This window comes from Heliangelus exortis, chromosome 31 (genome assembly GCF_036169615.1).
Source record: "Heliangelus exortis chromosome 31, bHelExo1.hap1, whole genome shotgun sequence".
NCBI classification, from domain to species: domain Eukaryota; kingdom Metazoa; phylum Chordata; class Aves; order Apodiformes; family Trochilidae; genus Heliangelus; species Heliangelus exortis.
In genome coordinates, this window is record NC_092452.1 from 679,016 (window position 1) to 706,942 (window position 27,927).

General features: G+C 57.9%; 3 protein-coding genes across 10 annotated transcripts in view; all 3 read left to right on the forward strand.

Annotated features, from left to right (window-relative positions):
- R3HDM2 (R3H domain containing 2) overlaps window positions 1-3,301 on the forward strand; it is a 39,917-nt gene extending 36,616 nt beyond the window's left edge. For all 7 annotated transcript variants that reach the window (XM_071729479.1, XM_071729484.1, XM_071729483.1 and 4 more), the window contains 5 exons: window positions 66-235; window positions 385-529; window positions 617-720; window positions 1,193-1,277; window positions 2,660-3,301. In XM_071729479.1, the coding sequence (XP_071585580.1) occupies window positions 66-235; window positions 385-529; window positions 617-720; window positions 1,193-1,277; window positions 2,660-3,003 (848 nt within the window). In that variant the 3' untranslated portion in view covers window positions 3,004-3,301. The remainder of the gene's footprint in view (window positions 1-65; window positions 236-384; window positions 530-616; window positions 721-1,192; window positions 1,278-2,659) is intronic.
- Window positions 3,302-4,093: 792 nt separating this feature from the next.
- On the forward strand, window positions 4,094-8,976 carry STAC3 (SH3 and cysteine rich domain 3). Of its 2 annotated transcripts, none has more exons than XM_071729555.1 (12): window positions 4,094-4,306; window positions 5,098-5,164; window positions 5,559-5,820; window positions 5,950-6,047; window positions 6,378-6,453; window positions 6,539-6,633; window positions 6,771-6,837; window positions 7,097-7,146; window positions 7,272-7,375; window positions 7,820-7,871; window positions 8,097-8,234; window positions 8,468-8,976. In XM_071729555.1, the coding sequence occupies exons 2-12, from the start codon at window positions 5,099-5,101 to the stop codon at window positions 8,564-8,566; spliced, it is 1,107 nt and encodes a 368-aa protein (XP_071585656.1). In that variant the 5' UTR covers window positions 4,094-4,306; window position 5,098; the 3' UTR covers window positions 8,567-8,976. The 2 variants fall into 2 exon arrangements, with proteins under 2 accessions (XP_071585656.1, XP_071585657.1); XM_071729556.1 differs by having other exon boundaries at window positions 4,141-4,306; window positions 5,562-5,820.
- A 12,027-nt stretch (window positions 8,977-21,003) lies between these two features.
- NDUFA4L2 (NDUFA4 mitochondrial complex associated like 2) lies at window positions 21,004-27,205 on the forward strand. Its single transcript, XM_071729573.1, has 4 exons — window positions 21,004-21,138; window positions 25,079-25,167; window positions 26,814-26,874; window positions 27,096-27,205. Exons 1-4 carry the CDS (start codon window positions 21,082-21,084, stop codon window positions 27,150-27,152), a joined length of 264 nt encoding a protein of 87 aa, XP_071585674.1. The 5' UTR covers window positions 21,004-21,081; the 3' UTR covers window positions 27,153-27,205.
- The last annotated feature ends 722 nt before the right edge of the window (window positions 27,206-27,927 follow it).

Here is a 27,927-nt window from a genome sequence, read left to right on the forward strand (position 1 = left end):
CAGACAGGCTGCCTCTTGTCCCAACACAGAGCTTGGGCAATTCTGCTGCTTTCATCTCTCCCCAGGGGTATCTCCATCAGGCCCTGGCGTGGTTGTGATGCAGCTGAATGTACCCAATGGCCCCCAGGCCCCCCAGAACCCCCCTGTGGTGCAGTGGAGCCACTGTAAGTACTACAGCCTGGAGCAGCGGGGGCAGAAGCCAGGAGACCTCTACAACCCAGACACCAGTGCTCAGGTATTGAGAGGACTGGGAAGAAGGCAACCTGGTGGGAGAAAGAGGACCCCACCATCCCTGCTGTCTGGATGGGTTGGGAGACAGGGTGGCAGGATAGGTGTGGGACCAGTTACCAGTTCTGGGGCTGTCTAATGCTCTCCCTCCCTCAGGCCAGTACCCAGCTGAACAGCCCCATCACCTCCCCCACTCAGTCCCCAACGCCGTCTCCTGTCACCAACCTCAACAGTGTCTGCACAGGGCTGAGCCCCCTCCCTGTCCTCACACAGTTCCCTCGGCCCATGGGCCCAGTACAAGGTAAGGGGAAAAAGTGGAGACAGCACAGGGCTGAGTCTTCCCTGGGATTTCTTCAAACCCCTCCAAACTTTTGCTCTCTTTTTGCAGGCGACGGGCGCTACTCGTTGCTGGGCCAACCTCTGCAGTATAATCTCTCTATTTGTCCCCCACCACTGCTCCACAACCAGCCCAACTACACCAGTGCACACCAGGTAAAATTGGGCCAATCCCCCACCCACACATGGGAGCAGAGCAAGACCACCCCCTCCCCCTGGACAAGCCCTCTCTGGGCAGTAAAGAAACGAGTTTCACACCCTGCCCTGGGCTTGGACACCCCTTGATTAGGTAGCACACAGCCTATCCCACGTTCTTGCCATCCATCTGGCAGAGTTGCCATTGTAAATGGGTTTCTCTAGAGCCTGAAATTTCATCCTGCTCCCAGCTTTGTCCAGAAACAGTGTCAGCCCCAAGTCCTTTGAGTGCCCTGGAACCATGGCTGTGCCTTGGTCTCACTTAACCTCCTCCAGTGTGGAGTCACCTGGAAGGTGCCAAGGGGTGCAAGGTTCATCTGGGTGTCTTCATTCCCCTCCAGAGCCACAGCCTAGTCAACTTTGGTCTGCCCCCTGCCCCCAGGATGCTCTGTGGGCACTGCAAGGTGACACACTACTGGTTTTATTTTTGAAGGGGCAGACTGGAATGAAACATGGAAACCGAAGCAAGAGACAGACCCTCAAGTCAGCATCCACTGACCTTGGGACAAGTGATGTAGGCAAGTGACCCTTCTCAACCAGTTCCCTCTTTGCTCTCTGACTGGTCCCCACTGTGTGGGCATAGCTGGAATTTGCAGAACCTCCAGATGCCATCTCTGCCCACACCAGCATCCCACAGAACCAATTGTTGGAGGTGGTTTTGAAGAGCAAGTCCTGCCTGCCACCACCTCCCCTCCCACAGGCTCCCAGTCCCATGGGGAAGGGGGGACAGGGGATGCTCAGGAATTCAGTAAACACTGCCTGCACTGAGCTTAGCTTTTGAGGAAGAGTGGGGACAAATTGTTGGAGAGGTGGAGATGAGCACCAGGATACTTGGGCCTTATTCCTGCCTCTGTGAGGGTTGAAATGATGGAGCTGGCAGAACGGGGATTTTATTCTTCTCTGTCAGCAGAAAGTGAATGTCCAGACCCCTGAGTTTGTGTTCCCACCATTGCCCTTCCAAGTGTCCCTCCCCTTTCTCACTTCTCTTCCCTAGTTGAGCTGCTGAGCCCTCATCTTTGCAAAGGGCTTTCAGAACTTTAGGGGGTGTTGGTGAGGCCTGAAATCCCCAGGTCATTTCTCTCAAAGGGGAAGGGACTCAACTGTCCCTCAGCCTGGGGGTGCTCTGCTTGGTTATCAGGGCACATGTCTGGCTTCTCCCTGCAGCAGTACAAGACTTGCTAGCTGGGCATCAGCCAGCCAGCCTGGAAGGGAGGCAGTTTTCACTGGCCCTCTGGAGGCCTCAGACTTGTCCCCCATGTCACCTCCATGTCACCAACAGCAGCAGCTGGTTGCTGGAGAGCTGCCCCCCCCCCCTGCGGCTGGCATGTTCATTACATGCCATGTTAATATTAGCAAAGAATCCATTCAGCCATCCTTCCACTAAGCCCAAAAGCCAGGACTGGAGCCAGGAGACAGCAGAAGTGTTTGGGTACCACAGAGCAGAGGCAAAGAGGTTGGCATGAGTGGCCTGGGTGCACGAGGGGGGTCCAGGTAGTGTCACATTCAGGATCCACGCGTGTCAGTGTCCTCCCTGGGTGCAGCTGATCTCTCCCTCCCAGGGACAGAGGGCAGGAGGAGCTGGGTTAGGTCCTAATCCTGGTATCCAGGAATGGGAATGAGAAATGCCAATCCCCTTGAATCAGCCAAGTGAGGACCAGGATGCGGGTGTGCATCAGCAAGAATCAGGATGAGATACTGCAGGGAGCAGGGGCAGTGTGAGGGGAAAGAAGTGATGAGCTTAAAAAATAAATATACATCCCTAACATGGGGGCAGCTTGGCAAAATTGTGGTTTTGTGGCATAACAGAGGTGACTGCTCCAACCCCAGAGCTGGTGCACATCAGCTGCTGTTGCTACCCAAAAATCTGCTGCCACTGCCACTTGCTGTGTTTCCACTGCAGTGCTGGGCCGAGTGCTGGAGGTGACAGACCTGCCCGAGGGCATCACACGGACAGAAGCTGACAAACTCTTCACTCAGCTCGCCATGGCTGGTGCCAAAATCCAGTGGCTCAAAGAGACTCAGGGGCTCCGTGGAGACGAGGGCAGCGGGGACACCAGTGGGACTCCAGAGAACGGCAGGCACAGTGACCTTGCTGCCTTATACACCATCGTGGCCGTGTTCCCCAGCCCTCTGGCTGCCCAGAATGCCTCCCTGCGCCTCAACAACTCCCTCAGCCGGTTCAAACTTCGTGTGGCCAAAAAGAACTATGACCTACGGGTGCTGGAACGTGCCAGCTCCCAGTAGGGCTCCCCCGTGGGCACAGAGCACACTGGACTGCGGGCACTTCCCTTCCTTTCTGCCCTCCCCTTCCTCTCGCCCTGGATATATTTATATGGACATAATTAAGAGACAAGAAATTGTTTGGGTTTTGTTTTTTTGGGTTTTTTTCGGTTTTTCGTTTTTTTCTTTTTTTTTTTTTTTTTTTAATTATTAATATTTTTGAGTGATGCCCGCGCCCACCCCACCTTACCCCTGTGTATATTGTTTTGTTAAGCACTGTGTTGAACTGCACATACAGGTGTTGATTGGTATGTTCACTGCACATTTTATTTAATCTGATTATTATTTTTGGGGAGGGGGGGGTGGTATTTTTGGTTTTATTTTATTTTTGGGGGGGGTTGTTTTTAAATATAAAAAGAAAACTTGTCCATCATTTTCACGCTGCTTTCCCATTCTCTGATAGTACGAGTGCTCTGGTTGTCTGTGCTGCTTCCTTGGGATGAGCAGAGGGGGCACTCACAGGAGGATGTTTTCCTGCCCAGGTTCTGCCAGGTTCTTGGCACACACAAGGACTGTGAGCTCAGGGCTTGCCAGCACTGCAAGAGGAGCTCTGAGCACCCTGAGCTGGGGCTGACCTTCCCCATCAGATACTCACAGTCTCTCTTTCCAGCTGCTGGGCCCATACAGATGGGCAGTGGCAAGAATGGGGCATGGGGTGTCCCCAGCTGTAGGAAGCAACACATTCCTCCTGTTTCCAGGGGAGCATCCCTTGAGCTGATAGCTTCAGGAATCACAGTATCTTCCAGATGCCAGAACTGGGCTGGAACCACCCTCACCCTGGCATTGCAGCCAGCAGCTGGATCCAGCATCCTGCAGCAATCTGGATGCCCCAGGAGAGATCTCATTGCTGCCACTCTTTGCTTTTTTCCCCTCCCAGCTGCAGGGGCCTGAAATGCCAGGGCAAACGAGACATCCAGGCTTGAAGTACTTGGTGTGCCCCAGCTCTGCTGCTGCCCCGTGCCAGGGGGTGGGTGGGTGGGCCCCTGTGACGCCCAACAACCTCCTAACACAAATAGCCAGTGGCTCCTCTCCACCCCACTCCCCTCCTGGCTCACGCATGGGCTCCAATTTCTCAGCGTCAGCCCCCGCCAGCTCTCAGCTGTCCCTTCCCCTCTGTGCTGTCACTCTGCTTCTCCACGGGACTGGGGCAGCTGCCCCCCTCCCTACGCACCCGGCACAGAGGGCTCGGGGGCTGCGTGGCCAGCAGGGTCCAAACATTGGCCCCCCTTGGGGACAGTTTTCCCATCGCAGGACAAGATCTCCAAGCGTAAGTGCGTTCCCACGCGCGGCTCCCCCCTCACCGTGGCCGCTGACCCCCCCACCCCCCCCGTGGGTCCTTGCTCCACCCACGTTGCTGCAAGACCCCAGGATCTTTGCTGCTGCAGCACCCCTTGCCCCAGGACTCCCCTGCCCCTAGCACTGTTGCCCTGGGTGGTGATCCTGGGTGATTTCCGTGGGGGCACAGGGGGGGTGTGGGGTGGGGGTTGTGTGAGGAATCACCAAAAGCAGCAAAACCTGAGCAGAAGGAGTGTGGGGATGGTTGATGCTCAAAGGTGGAGCGAGGGATGTTTTGGGGGGATGCAGGAAGAGATGTGGGAGCAAGGGGCTTCTGTGGGGACAGAAGCAGGGGCTGTGCAGTCGTGCCAAGCAGCATCCCAGGCACGCTTGTCATCGAGGGGCAAGAATTGGCACCATTGGCAATTTAATTGTAAAACAGATCTCTGGGCAGAGATGGGCGTGCAGATAGCCCAGGGACTGTCTTAGGCCACTTGGCACCGTGTCCACCAAGCAAGCAGCAGTGCTCTGCACCTTGGGCTGGGGCTCTGCCATTCTGCAGCCTGCCCAACAGGTACCCCAGGACCAGCAGGGCCCTGGGACTCAGAACTGGGGCAGTTTCACCCTTGCTGGGGCAGGACCTGCAGGCAGGGCAGCAGGAGATGGTGCTGCTGGGACAGAGGGAGGCACTGGCTTGGGAGATGCTTCCCATTTCTGTCCACACTGGGCACCTGCAGTGGGGAAAGCCTCAGCTAATGTGATTTCTCTCTTTTCCCTTCGTAGCATGACAGAGAAGGAAGTGCCAGAGCCACCAGCTTCACCTGCTTCAGGTGGGAAAACCATGAGCAGGGTAAGTGGGTGCCTGTAGGCTTGAGTAAGTGGGAGAAGCCACCATTCTAGCATCATCTGAACCCCAGGAGAATTTGTGGGACCAGGGAGTCCTGGTGGGATTCCGATCCAGCAGGGCACTGGGCATCTGTTTCCCAGCTTGACTCTTCCCCAGGGTGCTCAAATTCCACATGATGCTCAGGGATCACACCTCCTTCTTTTCTGGGGACCTCACTGAGCTGGGAGAAGGGTCCCTGTCCTCAGAGCATTTCTGCCCCAGGATGCCTGGGGTCTCCTCCTGCTTATGGAAAAAGGAATCTCTAGGTCAGAGCACAGGGGTGGGTAGGAAGGCACCAGCTCCCCTGCCTGCCTCCCCCCCACATCTCCCATTTGCAATGCATCCTCTCCTGCCCCAGCAGCTCCAGAAGCTGAAGCAGCTTTTCCAGAGAAAGCCCAAGGAGGAGACAACACCAGAGCCACAGCCTAATGGGGAGCTGGTCAGCCCCTCAGGGGGACCCATCTACTACATTTACGAGGAAGAGGAGGAGGAAGAAGAGGAGGAGGAGCCTGAGCCCCCTCCTGAGCCCGAGAAACTTGTCAATGACAAACCCCACAAGTTCAAAGATCATTATTTCAAAAAGCCCAAGTTCTGTGATGTTTGTGCCCGGATGATTGTCCGTGAGTCCTGAGGGTGCTGGGGTTGGGGGCTCTAAGTCAGGGTGAGGGCTCCAGCCCTCCCATCTTCACAGCTGCAGTGTCTCATTGCCTCTCCTCTGTCACTTTGTCCCCCTCTTTTTCCCCTGCCAGTCAACAATAAATTTGGCCTGAGGTGCAAGAACTGCAAAACCAACATCCACCACCACTGCCAGACCTATGTGGAGATGCAACGCTGCTTTGGGAAAATTGTGAGTGTTCCCACCAGCCCTGGGCTTGGGCCACCTCCTCACAGGGAAGACCAAAGCACCACAGCAGGGAAAAGCCACCCAGATGCCATGACTCTCCTCTCCTCTCCTCGTGGCTCTGATGGGGGGGAGACCAAGGCATCACCCACCTGATGGGTGGGCACTCTCTTGAGTCCTTAGCATGCCCCCTCTCCCTGCCCAGCTCTCATGGGAGTGCCCATGGATTTGGGTTGTGGTTGTGTGGGTTGGATCTGGGTTTTGGGTGTGTGGGTTAGATCTGGGTTGTGGTTGATGCTCTGCCCCCCATCTCTGGTCAATATTCTTCCCTTCCAGCCCCCAGGGTTTCGCCGGGCGTACAGCTCACCCCTCTACAGTGACCAGCAAAACACCTGTGGCAAGGAGCCACTCTGTAAGTCCTGTCCCCATACCAGGATGCCCCATCTCCCCCCCTGTGCCATTCCTGAACCCCTCTCCCCACTCCTGTGCCCCAGCAGCAGCCAACAGAAGTGACCCCGTGTTCGAGACCCTGCGGACGGGCGTCATCATGGCCAACAAGGAGCGCAAGAAAGGGCAGAATGACAAGAAAAACGTGAGTGCAGGGTTGGCCTTCTTGCTCCAAATACCCCAGGGGGGTTTCCTGGCACCACAGCCTGCCTGCACCCTGCTGCCACCCACCCCCACCTTCCCTGCCAGCTCGGCATCTCCTGACAGCTTTCTGCTTTTCAGCCTTTGGCTGCTATGATGGACGAGGAACCAGAGGCCATGAAGCCAGGAGAGGGCAAAGCTGAGGGTGGTGAGTGAGCTGATTGAATGTGAGGGCCAAGGAACTGGAAGGGTGTGGTTGACCTCTGGCCAAGAGGATGGGGCAGGGAGGTTGGTGGGGTTTGCCCTGCAGAAAGGGGCTCTTCAGTTCAGGTCTCCACACTTGAAGTTCTCTCTGCTTCCTCTGGTTGAAGCTCTCTCTGCTTCCTCTGGTTGACCCGAGCACAGGAGATCCTTGGGATGGAGAGGCAGCACCAGGAGAGATGTAACCCCTATGCTTCTGTTTTCAGGCACCTCTGAAGGGAACAAGAAGACTGAGAAGAGCCCAACAGATGACAAGGTTGGCAGCATTCTCACCTGCCTTGGAGCAGTCTGGGCAGAGGCTGCAGGGATCTCCCTGCTGGGCTCTCTGGGGCTGTGCTTATTCTCTCTGGGGTCCCAAACTGCTCTTTCCTCCTTCCCCAGAGCAAGAAGCCACAGCCAGGGACTCGTGGTGGCTTTCCTCAGTCTCACTACTTTGTGGCACTTTATCGCTTCAAAGCCCTGGAGAAAGATGACCTGGATTTCCCGTGAGCTCCCAGCCAGGCAGTGGGCACAGGGGTGATGAGGAGAAGGACAGTGGGAAAAGGGAGAAGTCCTCACCTCAACAGTGAGGCTGTAATGGCTGGGAGGGGTCTGTGAATGAATGAGGGCAGAAATTAGAGCTGTGTTGGTTGTGGTTTGGGTTTTATGGCTGCGCCAGCTCTCCCAGCTCCCGGGCTTTGGGTTCAAGCCTCATTCCTGAGGCTTCTTGTGTTTGTCTTGATGTGGTTCCACTGATTTCCTGCACCCCAGCACTCACATACAGGACCTGTCTGTCCCTCAGCCCCTGGGCTCTGTGCATTCTTTCTCTCATCCTTCTCTGACATGGGAGCTGGTGCTGTGGGAAGAGCAGTTTTCCTTTCAAGCCGCGGGGTATCTCATGGTGAGGGGTCCCTTCCCCCCTCACTCTGAGCCCTCCCTTCTCTTCACAGGCCAGGGGAGAAGATCACAGTCGTGGATGACTCCAATGAGGAGTGGTGGAGGGTAAGGCTGGTGGTGTCCTACAGGCACCAAGGGGAAAGAGGCAGAGCTGGGTCAGCTAGAAATGCAAATTGCACTCTAAGGGGGACACAGCTCTCCAAATCTGCCATGTCCTCACATCAACCCACAACCTGCAGGCTGTTTGTGACAGGGGAATCTGGGGGTGGGGATGTCATACAGATTGGTTCCAACCCCCCCACCTTGCTCCCATCCACTGGCTTTTTTCAGGGAAAGATCGGTGAAAAAATTGGTTACTTCCCTCCCAACTTTATCATCCGGGTGCGGGCAGGCGAGCGGGTGCACAAGGTGACAAGGTCCTTCGTGGGCAACAAGGAGATTGGGCAGATCACACTCAAGAAGGATCAGGTGAGACAGAACCAGCCCGTGGGCCTCCAGCTCCCCACCTGCATCTCTGCCCCAGTCTCCCACCAGACCCCCCCACCCCTCGTGGGTGCCCTGCTGCACCCCACAGCTGCTCTCTGCCCTGTCCCCACAGTGCTGCCCCAGCCCCTTGGATGAGGCCCACTCTGCCCAACCCCCTGCCTTTCCCCTGCTCTGTGGGACCCCAAGAATCTCACTTGCACCCCTCTCACCCCCAGATCGTGGTGCAGAAAGGTGAGGAGGTGAATGGCTACGTCAAAGTCTACACCGGCCGCAAAGTGGGGCTCTTCCCCGTGGACTTCCTGCAGGAGATCTGAGTGAGGCCCCAGGGACCCCCCCAGATGGGGGGAATGGATGGACCCTGACTGCAGGGAGGTGCCAGAGTTAAGCAGGGATGGGGATGGGGGCAGGGATGGGGATGGCAGGCACTCCCATCTCAGCTACCTGCAGCAATGGGGTCTCCAGTGGGGACTGTCTCTGTGAGGACCAGAGCAGGCAGGGGGGGTGGGGGGTACCTCTCGGGCTGTTCCCCCTGGTCGGGGGGGTGGGGGTGTTTAGTGCCTTCGGAAACACTGGGTGCACACCTAAACTTTCCTTGGAGACCACCCAGGCCCCCAGCCTGAGGTGGTGGGTGCTGGGTGTCTCAGGGGGTGTCAGTGTGGTCCTGCCCTGCTGCTCTGGGCTGTGTATCCCTGTGTTTTGGCAATACATTTCTGCCCCCCCCCAACCCCGAGATCTGCCTGGTTTGGATTTCATGGGGTGGAAAGTGTCACCGTGGGGCTGCTGGCAGCCCCAGCTCCTGCAAAACTGGGACAGGAGGCTGCAGCAATGCTTTATTTTCATGGAGGGCATGGAGGAAAGGGGACAGAACACCCCCTTCCCCCCAGCACATCCCGGGGTGGGGGGTGCGGGGTCCACCCCACCGCCAGCGCGGGCCCCCTTCCCGCCCCCCCCCAACCCCCGGCGGTGCCGAGCGCTGGCGCGGAGCCCTGCGGGGTCCGAATAGGGGCCGCGGGTGACAGGTGACAGGGCCTGGGGACAGACAGGACGAGTCCTTGAAACGCAGGGGGTGAGGACCGAGCCAGGAACAGGTGCCCGGGCGGCGGAGGCGGCTGCGAGGGCCGCCCGTGACGTCCCGGAGCTGTGACGCCGGCGGTAACCACGGCAACGGGGGGGAAGCGGGGCCGCGGGGGTGGGCAGGGGGCAGCCAGGGCGGGCGGCACCGCGCGTCTCCCGTTGCCATAGCAACGAGCAGCCGTGGGACGGGTCAGCCCGGCCCGGTACGGCACGGCACGACAGGACAGGACGCGACACGGCCCGGCGACTGTCGCAGCGATGTCGCGATCGCCGGTGGAAAGGATCGCGCGGGGGCGCTGGTGACGCGCCCCACGGCCGCTCCGTATGCAAAATTATGCAAATGAGACGGCGTGCGTGGCAGAACCCGCGGCGCCCTCTGGTGGGCTGCCGCCCCCCTGCACCCCGCCCGTCTGCGGGGTGTCCCCTTGCCCCCCGTGTTGCGGGACGGGGGTCACAGCTTGCTCCTCCCCCCCCCCTCCCTCCTTCCCTTCCCCGCCACCCGTGCCCGCCGCTTGCCGTGCAGGTGGCTCTGGTCCCGTCCCTGTCACCCGCTGCCACCGCCATAAATATTCATGCCAGGGCCCTGACTGACGAGCAGGGGAGGGACTGGGGGAATCCAAGGACAAAGCAGCCCCTCTGAGCCCAATCCCCCGGGAGAAGGGAGGTCTCGCAGCCCCCCTCCCCCCCAGGACTGCCCTGGGGAGACCACCGGCAGGGAATGTGGGGAGGGGTCCCCCTGCTCTCCCAGTCCAGGCTCCCTCCCTCCCGCCTCTGCTGCCCGCAGGAACCATCAGGAGGTGTCCACGCACCGAGGGAGTCGTGGGGTGGGGGGAGCACGGAGGTGGCTCTGCTTCCCCCGAGGGTTTGGAGGGGCTCTGCCCCCATCTTCTTTGGCCAAGTGGGCTGTGCCGGGGCTGCTGGCACCCAGGAGCAGTTCCTGGTGATGGAGCAGGGAAATGGGTACCACCCATCCCTAAATCCCTTCGCCCAGGGGGCTGCTGCCAGCTGATCGTGTTTAAGGCCCTCGGTCCCGCTCACTTGCTACCTGATCCACTCGGTTTGGACCATGTTAACCTCTGTCCATGCTGGCACCACGAAGGGTCAGGGGGTGCAGGGATCCCTGGCCCTGGAGGTGTCCCAGAGGCTGCTGCTGGATGGGGGGGTGTGGAGGCAGAGCTGCAGATTCCTGATCTGGGGCTCCTCTCCCAGCATCTCAAGCATCAGCTGGGAGATGCGCGGCTCTGGGCCAGCAGAAAATAACCAAAATTGGGGAGTGAGGGTGGGGGCATGAGGAGGGCAAATCCACAGTTCCCAGGACTGTTTCTCCAGTGCTTACTCACGTCCCTGCCTCCTGTCAGACAGCTTTTAAATGCCGAACCATTAAAATTTTCCACCTCATTTACAGCTCCTCATATGGTTAATTTTGCTGGGACTGTCTATTTATTTATTTGCAGAGCCCTGCGGGGAGGGGGGGGAGTGGGGGGGGGGGGGGGGAGGCTGGAAGCTGATTTGCTGCATCTGAGAAGTAGGGAGGGGAAGGGGGGAACCACCCAGGGAAGGGGGGAGGGCTCCGGCTAATTTAACAGATGAAGAGAACAACTTAATTAGACTCATCTGGAAAATTGGGTAAAACCCCTTTCATCAGCCTCCCCCTCCCAGCCCCCTCCCCTGCCTACTGATCATGGGCTCCTCTGGTGCTGCAGAGGGTACCACATGCTTTGGGATGGGGAGGGAGGTGTGGTGTCCAGCCCTACCAAGCAGATGGCCTTCATTACATGAAGGATCTAATTGGAGTGATCAGCAATTAATAGGAAATCAAGAGGTGACTCTCCTCCCCCCCTCCCAGCTCCACCATGTGCATCCTGGGTGCCCAGGTGATCATGAAGCCTCTTGGGGCATCAGATGCCACAGAGTCCTCTGCTGCTCTCCTCCTTCCCCTGGGAACTGCATCAATGGGGTAAATGAGGTGAGGAGAGTCACTTGCACCTCCTGGGCAATGGGGAGGGGGGGTTGGGGCAGATGGGGAGTGGGGGATGTGTTCAGGAGAACGTGAGCTCCAGAAGCACCTCCTGGGTGTATGAGCAGAAGTTTAGGGTTTGCTCGTGGTTTTTTTTTCCCATTCTGGGTGCCCACAGCCTGATTGTGACCCAGCTGTTTGTCGAGGGGGGCAGTGACTCTGCTGGCATGGGGACACCCAGGGTCTGACTGCTAAATCTTCTGCAGCTGGTTTATGCAAAGGGTTTATGCCACCCAACCCATGTAACAACAGAGAATGTCAGAGTGGAGGGGCCACCCTGACCTGCCAGATTAATCACCTCAATTTCTCTCTGCATCTTGTGAAAGGTCAGGAGTCTTTGCAAGGCCCAGAAATTAATTGAAATACCACTGGTCTTGTGCTGGGTCCATACATCATCCCACAAACAGCACTGGCATGGAGGGGCTTCTCCCTCCTGTGCACTCCTTCTGGGGTCCATGAGAGGACACTGAGCCCTAAGGAGTGCAGTTGGAGGTAGAAGTGGTTGGGTTTTGCTGTTCATGGCCTTCCCACTTCTTGTCCCCATAGATGAAGCCCCTCACATCCAGCCTGGTCCTAGGGTTCTTTTGTCTCTGTAGCTCTGCCTGAATCATCTCCTCTGGCTTGGCAGATGCAGTGCTGGGAGATTGTTCTCCATCTCGAGACAGGGAAATAAATGTATTAAACTAAACTGCCTCCCCTCCCCACCTGGCCCCCCCAGCCATAAATCAGCATAAATGCAATTTACATATTCATGGTATTTATCCAATAACTGTCCTGTCCCAGATTAAACGTGCCCTGGGGATCACCGGGGCTCCTTATCTGTGCCAGGGTGCTCTCGGGAAGGAGCAGGGAAGGAGCAGCTCTGCTCAGGGATTCGAGCAGCGTGGGGTTTTGGGGGGGGGGGGGAAGGCTGTGCTTGCAGCTTGTCATCCTCCTGCATCTCTCCCACTCCAGGCAAGTCCTGGGAGAAGAACTTGAAGGGGAAAATCCAAGGCTCAGCAGTAGTCCTCTCCCACAGCTCTGCTTCCCTGTCCAGAGCTCCCTTTCACCCTGGATCAGTGCTCTGCCATTCCTGCCTCCCACCTGCCCAATGCCTCCCTGCTCAGGGCTCTCTGCACTCCCTCCTTGGGCTCCTTCCTTCCTTCTGCAGGTTGCCCCATGGCCCCAGTGGTGTTCCCATGGGAGCCCCAGGGTCCTTCTGCGTCTTCCTGTGCAAGGAGAGGGAACCTGTCCTGCTGCAGCACTTGGGAGATGGGGACACTTCCCACTTGGCTCAAAAGGAAAGGCCTAAGAGGAGCTGGCAAGGTTTGGGGATGGGTGAACCCAGCTCTGTGGGGAGGGGACACACACACCACATCTCCCACTTTGACAGGTCCTTGTCAGCAGTAATGACCAGCTCTGGGTCCAGCTGGGCCCCGGGGCTCAGTGCTGAGCTTGTTAGGGGGGAATTAATGAAGGCAGGAGGCAGGCACTGCCTCTGGCAGTTTGTCAGGCTGTCTCTGGCCTTACAGCCTGCCTAGACCCCGGGCCATACTGCACAATCCCCCACAGCTCAGCACCCTCCACAGCTCAGCACCCTGCTTCTCTCTGCCCTTAGGCACAGCTGGGGGGCTCTGGAAGTGCAGACACCCAGTGATGCTGAGTGAGAGCCGAAGGGACCAGCATCCTGCCTCTGGGGCTGATCCCACATCCAGGCTGTAACCCTTGGAAACAGGCAGTTTGCAGCTCCCAGAGATCAGCACAAGGGCTCCTGAGCTTCCAGTGCTGTGAACACCCCACTCACTCAGCCAAGGGAGGAAAAACAAGGGTGTGGGGTGCAGCTGGGCAGTGCCCCACTCCTCACACTGCTCTGGGCTGCCCCAACCTCTGGTGCTGCAGGGGAGGAATAGTGCTGCTCAGGGATGCAGAGGAGTTTGGGGGCCCTTTAGGGTTCTGAGGTGGGAAGACGAGGCACTAGAATAGCAAGATTTTGGGGGGGAAGAGCCAGGAGCAAAGGGGGTACAGCCAGGGCATGGCACAGGGGGGGGGATGGATGCCCTGCCCAGATCTGTGCTGGGCAATGCTGAGCATGGGGTGGGTGCAGGGCTGTGCCCAGGGTGCCAGTGCTCGGGTGGGGGGCTCAGCTGTGTATTGGAGGCAGCAGTGGGGAGAGAGCAGGAGCCCCAACCCTTCTGGGGGGTCTGAGCCTTGTGCCTCGGGGTCCCATTTGCAGATTGCAGTCTTTGCTGTGGGGCTGCCAAGAGTCCTTCCTGGCTAGAACAACAAGCTTCATCAACAGGAGCCTGCGGGCAACGTTAATTAGTTAAATATTTGGCAAGGGAGGAGGCAGAAGCAGAATCTGAAAAAGCTGGAGCTGTCACCTGCCCCACTGCAGGGCAGGGCAGACCAAGGGTGACTGGGGATGGTGGCATCCTGCTGGGTGCTGCTGGCCTGTCCCAAGTGAGAGCTCCCCAGTGCAAGGCAGCCCAGTTCCCAGACCTCCACCTGCATTTCAAAAGCTGCTCGTGAAGAGGGGACCCTCGGGGGACACCCTGTGGTGCAAACCCTCAGCTCCTTGCTCCAACCCCGGTTCCCCCCCCCCCCGATGAGCCAGAGCCCTTGAGTGGACAGAGCCCCCCCCCCTCCTCTCCCTGGCACCCGCGTTGGCCCCATCAGCTTTTCCCATCACCTCTGTGATCCAGTAATATCCCAAATGGGCATTAATCAGGGCCCAGTGATGAGCTCTTGGGAGGAGGCCTGGAAGGAGCAGAATTGGCTCCGGTGTGGGGGGGTTGTCCTGGTGAGGGCAGAGGACAGATTCCTGCCCGCACAGGGATCCTGTGGCAGGCCTGAGGGACCAGGCATTTCAGAGCAATCCCTGCCCTGCCTGCTGCCCCCACGCTGGCTCCTGACCTCCAGACTGTGGGGCCCGCCCTCCCAAATCATTAAGTGAGGATGAAACACCCCAAAGCCTGGCTGGGGAGCGACAACCGTGTGCAGAGTCTGTCCCCACAGCCCCTGTGATGTGAACTAAATCCATCCTAATTAGCACTGATTTGCATGGGGAAATGAAAATTAATCTAGCCTGGGTTTATTGGAATTAGTGATTCTAGTTGGGCACATCAGAAAGTGGCAGACGTCCGGGTGGGCAGGACATGGTATGGGCAGAAATCTGTCTGCCCCCCTCCACTCCCTCCCGAGCCCTACTTTGCTCAGCAACAGGATGGGAGATGCTGCAAAGCCTCCAGGCTGTCAGATTGCCTGGGGGGGGTGGGAGGTGGGGGTGTCAGGTGTGTCATAGGCACAAGGATGCACTAACATTTGTGTGCCTACATGCATGTTATCTCTGTGCCTGTATTTCCACTCATCTCTCTCTGTGTCTCTGCAAGGCTCCTGAGCACCCTCCCCTCCGTGTTGGCATCTGTGTGCCCACCTGCACACCCCATGAGTGTGACCCCCGTGCACACCACAAGGGAGCACAGGCAGGAGGAGCACAATCTCATTCTGGAGGGGAGGGACCCCACTAGGGAGTGGGGGGCAGCAGGGAGAACCCTGGCTGTGCCCCCTTTGGAGACCTCTGGCCCCGGTTGTCTCCTGACACCAGAGCTGCCTGGGCCAGGTTTGGCACTGTGCTCATTGTTATGGGGTGTGTGGCAATGCAGTGAGAATTATCATTGTGAACATGAAAAATTAACGAGGGGAAAATAGCCGGGCAGGAGCTTTCTCCGGCAGGGTGAGGGGTGGGACATTATGGATGGGTCAGCTCGGGCCATCGGATGGGGTCTGGTGCCTGTCACTTCTTCACGGATCACCCCTCCTTAACGTGACCCAGCCCCCAAACCTGGCCGTGCCTCTGGGATTGTGTCTTCCACCCTGGCAAGAGGACCAGAGGAGCCAGATGTTGGGCAGATGTGTCCCTGTGCCCTCTGGGGCACGTCTGGATGTGGTGACCCCTGGGGATTTCAGTCTGTCTGACAGGAGCGAGACCTCCAGCTGCTGAAGCTGCATTTGCAAGTCACCCGGGAGCTCAAGGGCTGCTGGTGGTGGCCGTGCTAAGGGCCACCCGTCCTGTCTGCCTGGGTACAGGGATGCTCTGGGGCGGGCAATGGGGACAGAGCTAACGCTGTCGCAAAGAGATGGGGGCTGAATGCTTCCCCCCCCCTCCTTCTCCTGTGTTTTCCGTGGCTGGAGTGGGGGGCTTGCTTTTCGGTAAAGCTGCTATTGCCCCCCCTCCCCCCCTCCCCGGGCTGTAAACACTCAATTAAGCATGAGCGCCTGGTCCTGCCTTCCCTGTCGCTGCTGGTAATTATGTAGGTTTTTCGGTGTCAGGCACCGTGGGGAAGCGCGATTACAACTAATTGGAGCGGCTCTCCCTAGCCCAGGCCCTTCTGCAGCTGCTGGAGCTGCCGCGTGACAGCGGCTGTCCCCAAACCCCCCCCCCAGCACCAACCACCCCCACCCCAAAATTTGCACCAGCAGGATGCCCGAGTCTTTCCCACCCACCACCCCGGGGCTGGTGAAGGGTCTGGCGGGTCCCTTCCTCCCACACTCGGCTCAAGGATGGATTTGGCACCCTGAGCCCCACCACAACCTTGCAGGGAGACGTTTGGGCTCCCCAGGCCCCCCCTCGGACAGGGGGAACCCTACCAGGGCTCCGGGATGGAGCTGTGGGGCTGAGCGTACCCAGTGCTGCACATCCGAGGGAGGAGGAGGAGCCCTTGGGGAACCAGGGGGTGGGTCAGGGTCTGCAAGCAAGAAGGGGTCTGCCCTGCACTGTGAGCCCCGCCAGAGCTGGGATGGAGAGCCGGAGGACCTGCTCGCTGCCTGTCCCAGGGGAGACGCATCAGGAGTGCAGCGTCTGCCATTGATTTCTTATTACGGAGTTCAGCAAGAAAAATGAGGCGTTGGGGCTGCAGAGCAGCAGCTGTGATTTGTCGCCTTCTTGCTGTGTCCTGGTGGGGATGGGAATTGATTTTGGAGTCTCTGGCATCATTCAGCAGGTCTGGGGGTGGGAGGTGGGGAGCTGGAGAGGGGGTGGCTGCTGGGGGCTCAGCACAAGCCCCCAGGATGTGGGAGATGTGGGTCCGGACCTGCTTTGTGGTGCAAAGGGTGCTCTCCCACTCCGTGTATGGAGCTACGGGGCTCTCAAGTAGGGGTCCAGGGTCTTTTGGGGCGGGGGTCTTTGGTTCTGGTCCTGGGTCCTCGCCGAATGGGACCTCAGCGGCTCGGCGGGCAGCCCCATGAGGGCTTTGTCTGCCGGGGGGTCCCTGTCCCAGGGCCCCCACGTTGGGCTGTGGCAGGGGTGGCGTGGGGACAGCCCAACCCCACTGCTGCTACCGGGGCCACGAGGGGGCGACACAGGACCCCCGGAGACCCCGGGTGGGGTGGGGGGGAGCCCACGGCACGTGCGCACGTGTGCCTGGGGGTGGGGATGGGGATAATGGGGAGGGGGCTGCGCAACGCAGGTCCGGAGGTGGGGGTCTGGGCACCGTGTGTGTCCGTCCCCCCCCCCAGCAGGGACGTGTCTGGGCTGTGTGTGACAGACGTGTTGTTTGCATGGCTCAGCCGTGTGCGGGGCTCAGCCGTGTGCGGGGCTCAGCCGTGTGCTCGGCGCAGCGCGGTCCCCCCCAGTATCTTTGTCACAATGAAGGAAGAGGCTATTATGTTTATTAAATTGTATCAAGGCAGCATTACAGCAATTGGCAGCTGGTGACCCTGGTTATTTATAAATCAGGCTTTGGAAATCGCAGCTCTGGGCTTGGGTTTTTGTTTTTTTTTCTTCAGAGAATTATGGAAAAAAAAAAAAATCAATATTGCGGGACGGGTCTAAGTTGGTGGTTAATTGCCGGGTCGGTTCCGGGAAACGCCTCCTGGTGTCACAGCAGCCATGGCGGAGCTGACCCCCCCCCGCCCCTTCCAAGGACCACCCGCCCGAGCTCCTCCTGCAGCCCCTCCGGGGCTATGGGGTGGTGGGGGGGGTCTCTGTCTCTGGTCCTGGGACTGGTGGCACTGGGACCAGAAAAGGCCAAGGGAGAGCAGCTCAGCGCCTGCACCGGGGTGCTGGGTCCCTGTGCTGGTGTGGAGCAGGAAGGGGGTCAGCTCGGCCACTTTTTGCAGCATTCTGGGGTTAGGGTATTAGAGGGGTGTCCCCCCTCTGTCTTGCAGCAATTGTGGGTCAGAGATCATGGCTTCTGGTGATCACCATGCAGCACCCCGTGATTAATGGGGGGAATTAGGGTGATAATAGCCCTTTAAATGAAGGTGCCAGTTACAAATGATGTGTGCCCATGCTGTGTGATGGATGGTGCCAGGGCCAGCCCCTGGGTGCTGGTTGGCAGGCGTGCTCAAAGGCACCTTACAGCCAGGGCAAAAACAAGGGGGAGATGGTGATGTCCTAAAGATCTGTGACATCACGGGGTGGGCATGACATCACACTCGGGCTCAGAGTGAGGGGTCTGGGACAATCCCAGCACTGTGAGCCCATGGCAGGCTGGCAAGGAGGAAGGGTCCTGGCTGCTCCACCATTTTCTGACTGTGCAAATCGTGAGGACATGACACTACACTGCTGCCCAGCCTGGCCGGGTCCTGTGGTGCCAGTCGTGTCCTCCTGGTGTGACTGTGTGGGAGTGAGGGCGAGGGGTCCAGGGCAGCAGCTCTGAGGGCCAGGACTCCACTTCTCTGCCCAGGATAAGGCAAGATCCTCCCAGGGCCCAACCCCTTCTGCCTGTGCTCATCCCGCAGCTTGGCTCTGTGGGGCTATGAAATATATCCCGTTAATTCACCATTTAATTACTGGCTGTTTGTTTATTGTTTGTTTGCTTTAGTTGGTATGAATTTTTTATTATGGTTTCCACTGCACCCCGCCAAAAGGGAGATTTACAGCTGTGGCACCAACAGAGCCTTCAGGAGAGAAAGGTCCCTGCTGGCAGCAGGGGATGACCCTGTGTCACCATCAGAGAAGGGGTTGGGGTGGCTCCTCCCAGGGCTGGGGGGACACAACCAGTGAGTGGGGCAGTGGCACAGGTAGCAGTGCTGCGTGGCTCTGGGATGCTGTGGGGCTGCGTGGCTCCGGGATGCTGTTTGTTTGGGGATGGGGAGGGGTTGAGCACCAAGGCTGGGAGGCAGAGGAAACGTTGTGCTCAGGTGCAGGCACGTTCAGCCCCAAGCTGCAGCATCTCCCATTAATGAAGCACTTCATCACCCTGGCGTTGCAGAGGGGGGGCACCCAATTCGGGATGATAAATTCCCCATGATGGCCCCGTGCTCGCTCGCAGCAGCCGTGATTCTCCTTCATCTTGAATAATATTTTCAGAGTGGTTGTAAAATAACCCACCACAACAGCTGTGAGGGAAGACACCGAGGCCCAGTGGCCCTCTCCAGACCCCCCCAACCCCATTTGTCTTTTCAGCTCCCCACCCTTTGGGGTCAGGGCCCCAAGAAGGTGGCCACAGACTGCACCAACACGTGTGTAAGTGTGCACCTACCCATGCGTGTTTGTGTATATGCAAGTGTGCAAGCAGATGTGTGCTGATAAAAGAGCATTTGTGTCCATGCGTGCAAACACACCTGTGTTGGGACATGTGCACAGGTGTACATGCAGTGTGTGTTCAGGTGTGTGTGGCAGTGCAGGCAGCCCCTGTGTCTCTGCACACACACGCACGTGTGTGTGTGTGTGCAAGTGCAGAGCTGCTGAGATGCACACGTATGTACAGCTCTGCATTTGCAGCTGCATCCTTCCTGAGGTCAGCTGCTGTGATTCTTTTCTCCCTAGGAAGTATTTGCAAGCTCTCTTGCTCTTCCCCAAAAGTGCTGACCCATCAGATCTGCGTGGTGCCAGGCAGGGGCAGCCATCAAAGAGGAGCAGCTCTACCAGTGCCTACGTGCTGGTGGTGTTCATCGTGTCTCCCTTGGGGTCCAGGGTGAGTGGGGGTCACGCTAAACCCCCCCACAGGGCTGAGCCCCTCACCACAGCTGCTCCCAAGGGGCTGTGGGCAGCCTGCTCGGGAGGGTTCCTGAGCAGCTGGGCACACGCTGTAATCACCACAAAAGAGGGAAGTGTGGCAGAGAATTAAACTCTCTTAATTACAATCATTAATGAGCACAGAGGCAGCTGGGCTTTGTGGGCAGGGAATCCCACTGCCTCTCTAGGGGAAGTCCTAGGTTTGTCTGCAGGGAGCTGGGCCAGGGTGCAAAGATGCATCTTGCTCCCAAGCAGACCTGGCTGTGATGGGACCACGATCCCCCTGGATTTGGGTTCCTTATGGTGCTGAATACCCTTTCAGGCCCTGCACACGAGTCCCACCCATGTACACACAGACACACTATGCACACGTGTGTGACACACATCCCCAGGTGCCACACTACTGTCCTGGTGCTGCAGCAGCAGAGAAGGCAGGGAAGGATGCGCGTGCCTGTGCTGAGGGCAGGATGCACTCTGTCTTGGGGAGTGGCACTTAATCAATCCTCTTTCAAAACTCTAATTATATCAACAAAGGCCTCAACACGGCGCTGCTGGCTGCAATTCAGGCCTTGTTTATTTATTTCCACACACTTCAAAGTGAAGTTTCTCCCCTTTGTCCTTTTATAGCTTGCTGAAAGAAATGAGGTTAGGATGGAGTGGCACCGACAGGGATGAGGGATGTGGCTGTGCTGGGTGGAGGGTGCTGAGGTGGGGACTGGGAGGGGACTGCAGGGCTGGGAGGCAGCAATGGGGCTCTTGGTGTGTTCAGGAGAGTGGAAACCCCCTGGGGTGCTCCAATCCAGAACTGCAAAGCGGGGCTTAGAGGTTGGTGGCAAAAAGAATGGCTTGGGTGCCCGTGTGCGTGCACACACGTGTAGGGATGTTCGTGTGCCACCATGTCAGATGTATGTTGTCCAGCTGTGCATGCATGTGTTCAGGCATGTGTATGCATGGGCAATGCTCCCATGGGACACTGGCTTTTGGCCATGAGCCCTCTGTGAAGGGGCACACAGCAGGGACCAGCCTGTGCCCATCAGGTGTGTGACACTGCCACAATCTCATCGTGCTCTACCCCCAGATGGGCAGAGTCTGTGCTGGCTCTTGCCACTGCCAGAGTGTGACCACCTCCCCTGGGTAAGAGTCAGGGTGGTCCAGGCCCAGCTCAGTGCCAGGCTGCTGCTTTTGGCTGCCCACTGCAGCCATCTCCCCAGTCTTTTGTTAAAAGGCAGTGGATACAAATAGCTGGTTTCCATATGCACAGCAGCATCTGTTACTGCCACGGAGATTTGCATTGCTAAATGTAAATTGGGCGTTATGTCATTTATCATAAATGGGAGGGTGGAGGGGAGGGGGTGCTGAGGGGAAGCAGCAAACATCGGCAAAGTTGTCATAACAAATCACACGACTCATCATTTGCCCTGGCAGGAAGGTGCAGAGCAACCTGTGAAGGACTTGCACGTGGAGGGAAGAGGCTTGTCCTTTGTACAGAGAGGGAAACTGAGGCACGCATGCAGTCTGGGGTGCAGCAGCATGTGAGGACATCAGCTCATTGTTAACCCTCTCTTTTGGGCTCACTACAGAAGAGGCTGGAAAGGGCAGAGTGCAGGCAGGGCCCAGGACATGGTCCTCAGCATCCCTCTCCCCTTCCAGCTTGCAGCTCCCTGGGCCGGGATCCCCGTCCCGCCCCGTCCCTCCCAGCCCCGCTGCAGACGCCTCCCTCCCGTCTCCTGCCCACCCTCCGTCCTCGGACAGCAGTCAGGAACCTGACACTGCAGACAGACCTTCCCTACACCCTCACCATGAAGGGCCCCCTGCTTGGACCCATATTTTCCCGGCATGTGAAACGGCATCCTGGAGTGAGTCACCCCACACCCCCTCCCTATGGGCACCCCCCCTCTGCCTTCCCATCCCTCTCTGCATCCCTCTGCCTCTTTCCTCCTCCAAGGGACCCCCATCATCCCCTGTCCCTCTGGACTCACCCTTGCCCTTCTCTTGCCACATTCTTGGAGATCCTTCCTCACTCTCTTCTCCCTCCTTCCCACCTTCCCATTCCTCCTGTACCCTATTTGCACCCTTCACCAACCCCCTCTTCCTCCCTCTCAGCTACCTGGTCCAGCTCTCTGCTTTGGGCACATCTTGGGGGGGGGGGGGGAATGGAAATTAAGCCCCCTCCCTGTTCACCCTGGCAGCCCCAGAACTGAAGCTCCAACTCCCATCCTCTCAGCCTCAGATTTGTCCCTGGCCTCTGCTGTCAAAATTTCAAGCTGAGAATTTTCTGTAGAAAGATGCTGAAATTCACAGAAACTACAGACCCTCTGAGATGGTGGCAGCTGGACAAGAGTCCCTGCCCTGCCAGGATGAGCTTCTTTTGCTGCCGTGCTCCATCCTCTCCTGCAGCAGGGTCCTGTTCCCTTTTCAGTGTCCCCCAGTGCCCTCCCTGAGGACCTGGCAAGGGCTGGTGGCCTGGGGAGAGTTAACAAGCTGCAAACGCTGGGCTGAAAGTCACGTAGGCTCTTGGCATTGGTTTTAGGAAGGTTGAGGCTGGGAAGGATGATGATCCACAGAGGAGCATCCGGCTGCCTGGCTCAGGCAGGGGAGGGGAGCCCTGGGCTGGAGCAGGAGGCACCCTGGGCTCTTCTAGGGAAAAGTGGGTGCCTCCTGCACCAAGGGCACGAGCAGCCAGGGGATGTCTTGGTGCTTTTCACCTTCTCATTGAGAGTGGAGGGATGAACAGCATGGTCCAGAACTCCTGCTCTGTCTTTGCAGCACTGCCGTGTGTTGCTGCGTGCAGAACACAGCGATTTGGGTCTTTTTTTTTTTTGTTAATGCCTGCCAGAGTTTCCCCAGCACTCAAACAAGAGGGCTGTAGGGGTCTTGAGGGTCACAGAGAGGCCAAACATTATGTGTAAAAAGGATGTGGTCCTGGGTGCCAGTAGGAGAAGTGCTCTGCATCCACCCCAGAGCAGTTCAGCAGGATTATTGCTGGCAGAGGTTGCTGGGGCAGTTTTTGAAATATCATCCATTCCAAGAAGAGCTGCAGCTTGTGCTGGGCAGGTACCACAGCACTTTCACCTGGCAATAGGCTCTGTCCCCAGCAGCCCAGCTGAGCCCATCCACCTGGCAGTGATTCCTGTGCCAGTCAGGCCGGGGAGCACCCAGTGCTGGGAATGCTGAGTCTGGGGCTGCAGCTGCCCTGTGGTGGGGACTTGGTTGTGTGTAGCTGTGGGCTTGGGAGTCCTGGGGAGCAGGGCAGCCTTGCTCCCAAGTCCCCAAAATAAAGGTTAAAAGGCAGACACTGCATGCACACAAACAACATTTTAGCTCTCCACAAGCTTAAGGTAAAGCTCTTGATAAATCTTATTTATTTTTGTGCATGTCTGGGGGGGGCACTGCCTGCACCTGCAGCTCTGGGGCCCTTTGCCTGCTGCATGAGTGGTTCCCCCAGCTCCCCCTACCCTTAATTCTTCCCAGGCATTAATTACCCAGAAGGTGTCAGCAGCAGATGGTGAGATGAACCCGCCACCCCGAATCTCCAGCAGCAGACACCGCAATTCCCGGTGCTGTGGAGTTCGTCTTGATGAGGAAGCACGGTTGGGTAGTGGCTACTGCCAGATCCTCTTGGCACTCAGCTGCACACAGTACAGGAGATCATTATCTGCTGATGCCTCTAACCTCCTGAATTGGAGCTGGCATCTGCTGGGCACTCAATCAGCCAGCACCAGCGCCACTGGGACGGGCAAATGGGGGCACTGGGAGCACTGGGGAAGGATGGGGGTCCCACTGGGGGCTGAAGGATGGACAGGGAGTGCTTGGGGAGGGGGATATACCTGACTTCCCCACAAGACCCCTTCCCTGTACAGGTCATGGAGGTATTTGGTAGAGAACAGAGGGGCTTGGAGAGCAGCTTTTCTTCTTCTGGACCCCTCAGCTCAGGAAGGAGCTTGAGGGGCTGGAGCAGGTCCAGAGAAGAGCAAGGAGGCTGTGAAGGGATCCAGCAGAATTCCTGGGAGGAAGGGCTGAGGGAGCTGGGGGTGTTTGGTCTGGAGAAGAGGAGGCTCAGGGGAGACCTCATCACTCTCTACAACTCCCTGAAAAGGTTGTAGCCAGGGGGGGGGTCGGTCTCTTCTCCCGGGCAGCACTCAGTAAAACAAGAGGGCATGGTCTTAAATTCTGCCAGGGGAGGTTTAGGTTGGATATTTGGAAGAAATTCATTCCAGAGAGAGTGCTCAGGCATTGGAATGGGCTGCCCAGGGAGGGGGTGGATTCTCCGACCCTGGAGGTTTTTAAGAAGAGACTGAATGTGACACTCAGTGCCATGGGCTGGGAACCACAGAATCACGGAATGTTTAGGTTGGAAGAGACCTCCAAGATCATCCAGTCCAACCTTTGACTAACACCACAGTCATCTACTAAACCATGTCCTTAAGGACCAGGTCCAAATGTGTGTTTTAAATGCCTCCAGGGATGGTGACTCCACCACTGTCCTGGGCCATCCCAAGTGGCCCATTGCAGTAGTGGATCAGGGGTTGGACTGGATGATCTCAGAGGTCCTTTCCAACCCAGCTGATTCTATGATTCTATGGTTCTGTGATTCTATCATTCTCTGGTTTAGTTATCCCCCCCCAGTCTCATCCAGGCTGGGGGGAAACTGAGTCAACCGCGCAGTGCGCCAGGGGGTTGGGGTTCTGAAACACTTGCGGAGAGCCCAAGCTGCTCTTTGTAAACCTGCAAACCCAACCACGGCGCTCCCAGGTGCTGCCGAACCGAACCGAACCGCACCGCACACGTGGCTCCCGCCGCGCCGCCGGCCCCGCTCCCCGCCCCGCGCTAATGGGCACCGCGGAGCCGCGGCCGCGTTCGCCTTCCCCGGGGCGCGGGTTGGCGGGAGGTTCATTACGCTCAAACCGGCTTCCCCAGCGCGGGGGCCGCGGCAATTTGGGGGAGGTCAAAGCAGCCTCGGCTCGGCTCCGATTGAGGCCGCGTCCCCCCGGGCACTGAGGGATTGGCAGCGCGAAGCGGAGGGGAGCGGAGAGAGGGGAGGATGGAGGTGATCGTCCTGCACAGGCGCGGTGAAAACCCCCGTGTGAGTTGGAGGGGGGGTTAAAGGGAGCTCCTGCTCACAGGGATGCGTGCTGCAAGGCTGAGGCATCTCTTGGAAGGGGTGTTGTGAATGCTGCCTTCCCTTCAGCTCCCCTTCCCCCCCCCCCATGCTGCATTGTGCCCCCGAGACCTGTTCTGGCCCCAGCTGCTCAGCCACTGGTGTGACACCTGCCCCCAGTCTCTCCCTGCTGGAAAAAGGGGAAGATGGAACTGCCCCCCGTGTTGTGCTTCCTGGGGAGGTGGTGCAGAAGGGGTGCAGTGCCAAGGGAGTGGCAGATGCTGAGGGATGGAGAACCTGAGAAGGGGCTGTGTGGCTTGGGAACAAGTCCCTCAGGGAGGAACCATTATCTGAGGCTCAGCCCCTCACCAGGGGCACCATGCACTCTAAGAGGGTCCCCAGGCCCACAACCACACCAGCCAGAGCCAGCACTGGGCAGCAGCAGGCGGAGGGAAAGTGATTTCTCATTCCAAATCCAATTCCTCTCCAACACGAGCCGATTTTTCTCTCCTTCTTTTAATTCAGTCACTCAAGCTGACAGCTACACTGTGTACTGCAGCCCAGCTACAGGATTGCTCTGCCATATTTCCCCTGTAAATCTCCTGGTGTGTCAGCTCTCCCTTTCACTCTCCAGTAGGGCTGATAAATATTCATTTTATTGGGGTATTTTTCATTTTTCTCTCTCTTTCTCTCTGCAGCTCATTCCCCTCATTGGCTTCATCAGTGTTGGCCTGGGCAGTGCTGTGCTGTACTTGCTGAGACTGGCCCTGTACAGCCCAGATGTCAGGTATGGGTTCTGGTGCTTATGGGCAGCCCTCAGGCTCCTCTCCCCAAGCCCCTGGAGCTGAGGGGACTGATTCCCAGGTGCTGGGGTGCACAAGGTGCTTGGGCACACTCTGACACCTTGGTGGTGAGCAGTGTGAGTGAAATGGAGCTGAATTCAGGTGCAGATGTGTCTGCCCTGAGGGTGTGAGGGAAGCTGAAGCACCATCTGCCCCCCCCTCTTGCTGGGGGGTGGGGGGGACAAGGGCCCCTTCAAACTGCTGCTCCGGGCACTGCAGCAGCTGGGAGTGGGAAGGAGAGAGATGGAGAGAGGTTACAGGACAGCAGAGGGAGCAGGATGGATGGGTGGATGATGAGGCTGATAAAAGCCGTACATGACTGATGGAGAGGGGGAAAGACAATGTGGGGAGGGAGGAACTGACAGAGGAGTGGGAAACCAGGGGTATGGATGGTTGTAGAGGGAATGGGGAGAGGGACAGAGGGATGGACAGACACAGTATGTGAGCATGAGTGGAAAGGGCGAGAAGGGAGAGAGAGACGGGTCTGAGGATGGATTTTGAGGGGTAGATGGATTGGCACAGGACAAGCAGCATCCTGTGGCACACGAGGCTGGGTTGTTTTGTTTTTTTTTCCCTTGTATCTCAGTGGCCCGAGGTCCCTTCAGCCTGGCGTTGTCTAATGCCTATCTAATATTTGTTTGCTCCCGGTAAAACGCTCATTGATTTAATTTGACGCCAGCTGCCCAGGGTACTTAGCTCAGCAATTAGCAGATCCAGGCACCTTGTCTTTGATGGTGGAGGCGCAGGGGTGTGCATGCGTGTGTGTGAGCGAGGTGGGATAAAACAACAGCATCCTATTCAACAGCTCCAGGGGGCTGCATTTGCAGCACAGCGATCCCCTCCTTCCCTCCCTCCCCCAACACACACACAACGCGTGCATCTTCCTGCATGGAAAATTCTGCTCTGGGCCAACACCAGCAGATTGCAGGAGGACAGAAGAGGGGGAGACGTGAGCTGTTCTCTCCAGGGACCCATCCCACGGCTTTGCTGGCCTTGGACAGGACCGGATGTATCCCCTTTGGGAATTCTTCATCTGACCAACACCAGGCACCCTGTGCAGTTTTGCCTTGCACACTCACAGGCGTTGTGTGGCTTTGCTTGTTCACAGCAGGCGTGCACAAGGCAGGCAACAGCTCCCCTGCTCCCCCCCCTCCCCCGAAACAGGGAATGAAGGCTGGGGGCTCACACTGGAGAGCTTTTGGGGAGGAGGGCCAAGGCCAGAAGGCAGTTTCCCCCCAGGAAGGGGCAGTGCATGCAAAGATGCTGGATAGGGAAGCAGGTGGGGTGGTGGAGAAGACCCTGGCACAATCCTGGACAGGGGGTGCTCTGGGAGCAGCCCCATGGGGAGCCTGCTCCCCCCCCCACCCCTCAGCTCCTCATGCTGGGGGGGATGGAGGGACCCAGCCAGAGCCCCCTCAACACAGGAAAACTGAGGAGCAGGGCTATGATGGCTTCTGAGATTATTTCTGCAGAGAGCTGGGGCTGGGGGCACGAGAGGGAATAAAATGGGGGGAGGTGGGCTATGGGATTTGGGGAGGGGTTGTCTCCCCCACCCTCCTTCCTGTGCTAATGGCCTCATCATCACTTGCAGCTGGGATCGAAAAAATAATCCTGAACCATGGAATAAGCTGAGCCCCACGGACCAGTATAAAGTGAGCACTGGGTGAACTATGGGACCGGCCCTGTGGGGTGGGGGAATGGCCACATTTAGGGCAAGATATGACATTTTTTCTTGGGGGGGTGGGGGGGGTGGATCTTCCAGCTCCTCATGCTGAGATACAGGGAGGGTAGCACAGTCCCCATGTCTTCACAGCCAAGGACAGGCTGTGTGATGGCTGTGGGACACGATGCCATCTCACATCCCTTTCTCCAGTTTCTGGCAGTTTCCACGGACTACAAGAGCCTCAAGAAGGACCGTCCCAGTTTCTGAGCTGCCCAGGGGATGTGCTGCAGCACTGGGACAGGGGAGAGTGTGCCCACCCCTAGCAGTGCCACTGCCTCCCCCACCCCCCTTCCTGCTTCGTGCCTGCCCCACAGCTCAGAAGCAAATCACTGCTTACATAACACAGTCCTGGATGCTTCCCCAGCACCCCCAATAAACTGCATCACCCCAAAAGCAAAGTGCCTACCACTGGCAGTGACCCCGATGCCCGCCCCACTGCTCGCCGCCCCATCCCAACTGCTTTAAACTTGTAAGAAAAAAACAAATTATTGGGGGGGAGAGGGAGGGGGAGAGCAGCAAAATGGCTTACACACACTGGTTCTCAGGCTCCTAAGTGTAGGCAACATCCAGCATCCCCCATCAGGGTTGGAGTGGGGATTTGTGTCCTGCTGGAAGCAGCAATTCCCTGGGTACCACGTTTCCGCTTTCCCAGGCTCCAGGGCCCTGGGGGCTGCCCAGGGACCACCCAGGTCCTGACCCAGCCCCTCTGAAGATGAGCAGGAAGGGGTCCTGCATGTGGATGCACATGTGTGTCCTGCTACCCCCTGGGACATGCCATGGGGCCAGGGCCTGGCAAGAGCCAGAGGCAAAGGCTCTGGCAGGCACTGTTTGGTTTGGCCAAGGCCCTGTGGAAGAAACTCACAGCCAGAAACCATGGAACAGATGACCCAAGAGAGTGGGACGTGCTGGGGAGCAGGCAGCTGCCTGGCCTGCCAGGGACTTGGTTTCCTCCAGCCAGGCAGCCTGCAGCAGGGAGCAAAGA

Bases quoted from the DNA above. Each gene is read 5' to 3' on its own strand.
- NDUFA4L2 (XM_071729573.1), top strand. From the start codon at position 21,082: ATGAAGGGCCCCCTGCTTGGACCCATATTTTCCCGGCATGTGAAACGG. The intron at 25,168-26,813 runs GTATGGGTTCTG...CATCACTTGCAG, and splicing joins CTGTACAGCCCAGATGTCAG to CTGGGATCGAAAAAATAATC. The intron at 26,875-27,095 runs GTGAGCACTGGG...CCCTTTCTCCAG, and splicing joins GCCCCACGGACCAGTATAAA to TTTCTGGCAGTTTCCACGGA.
- STAC3 (XM_071729555.1), top strand. From the start codon at position 5,099: ATGACAGAGAAGGAAGTGCCAGAGCCACCAGCTTCACCTGCTTCAGGT. The intron at 6,048-6,377 runs GTGAGTGTTCCC...CTTCCCTTCCAG, and splicing joins AACGCTGCTTTGGGAAAATT to CCCCCAGGGTTTCGCCGGGC. The intron at 6,838-7,096 runs GTGAGTGAGCTG...TTCTGTTTTCAG, and splicing joins AGAGGGCAAAGCTGAGGGTG to GCACCTCTGAAGGGAACAAG.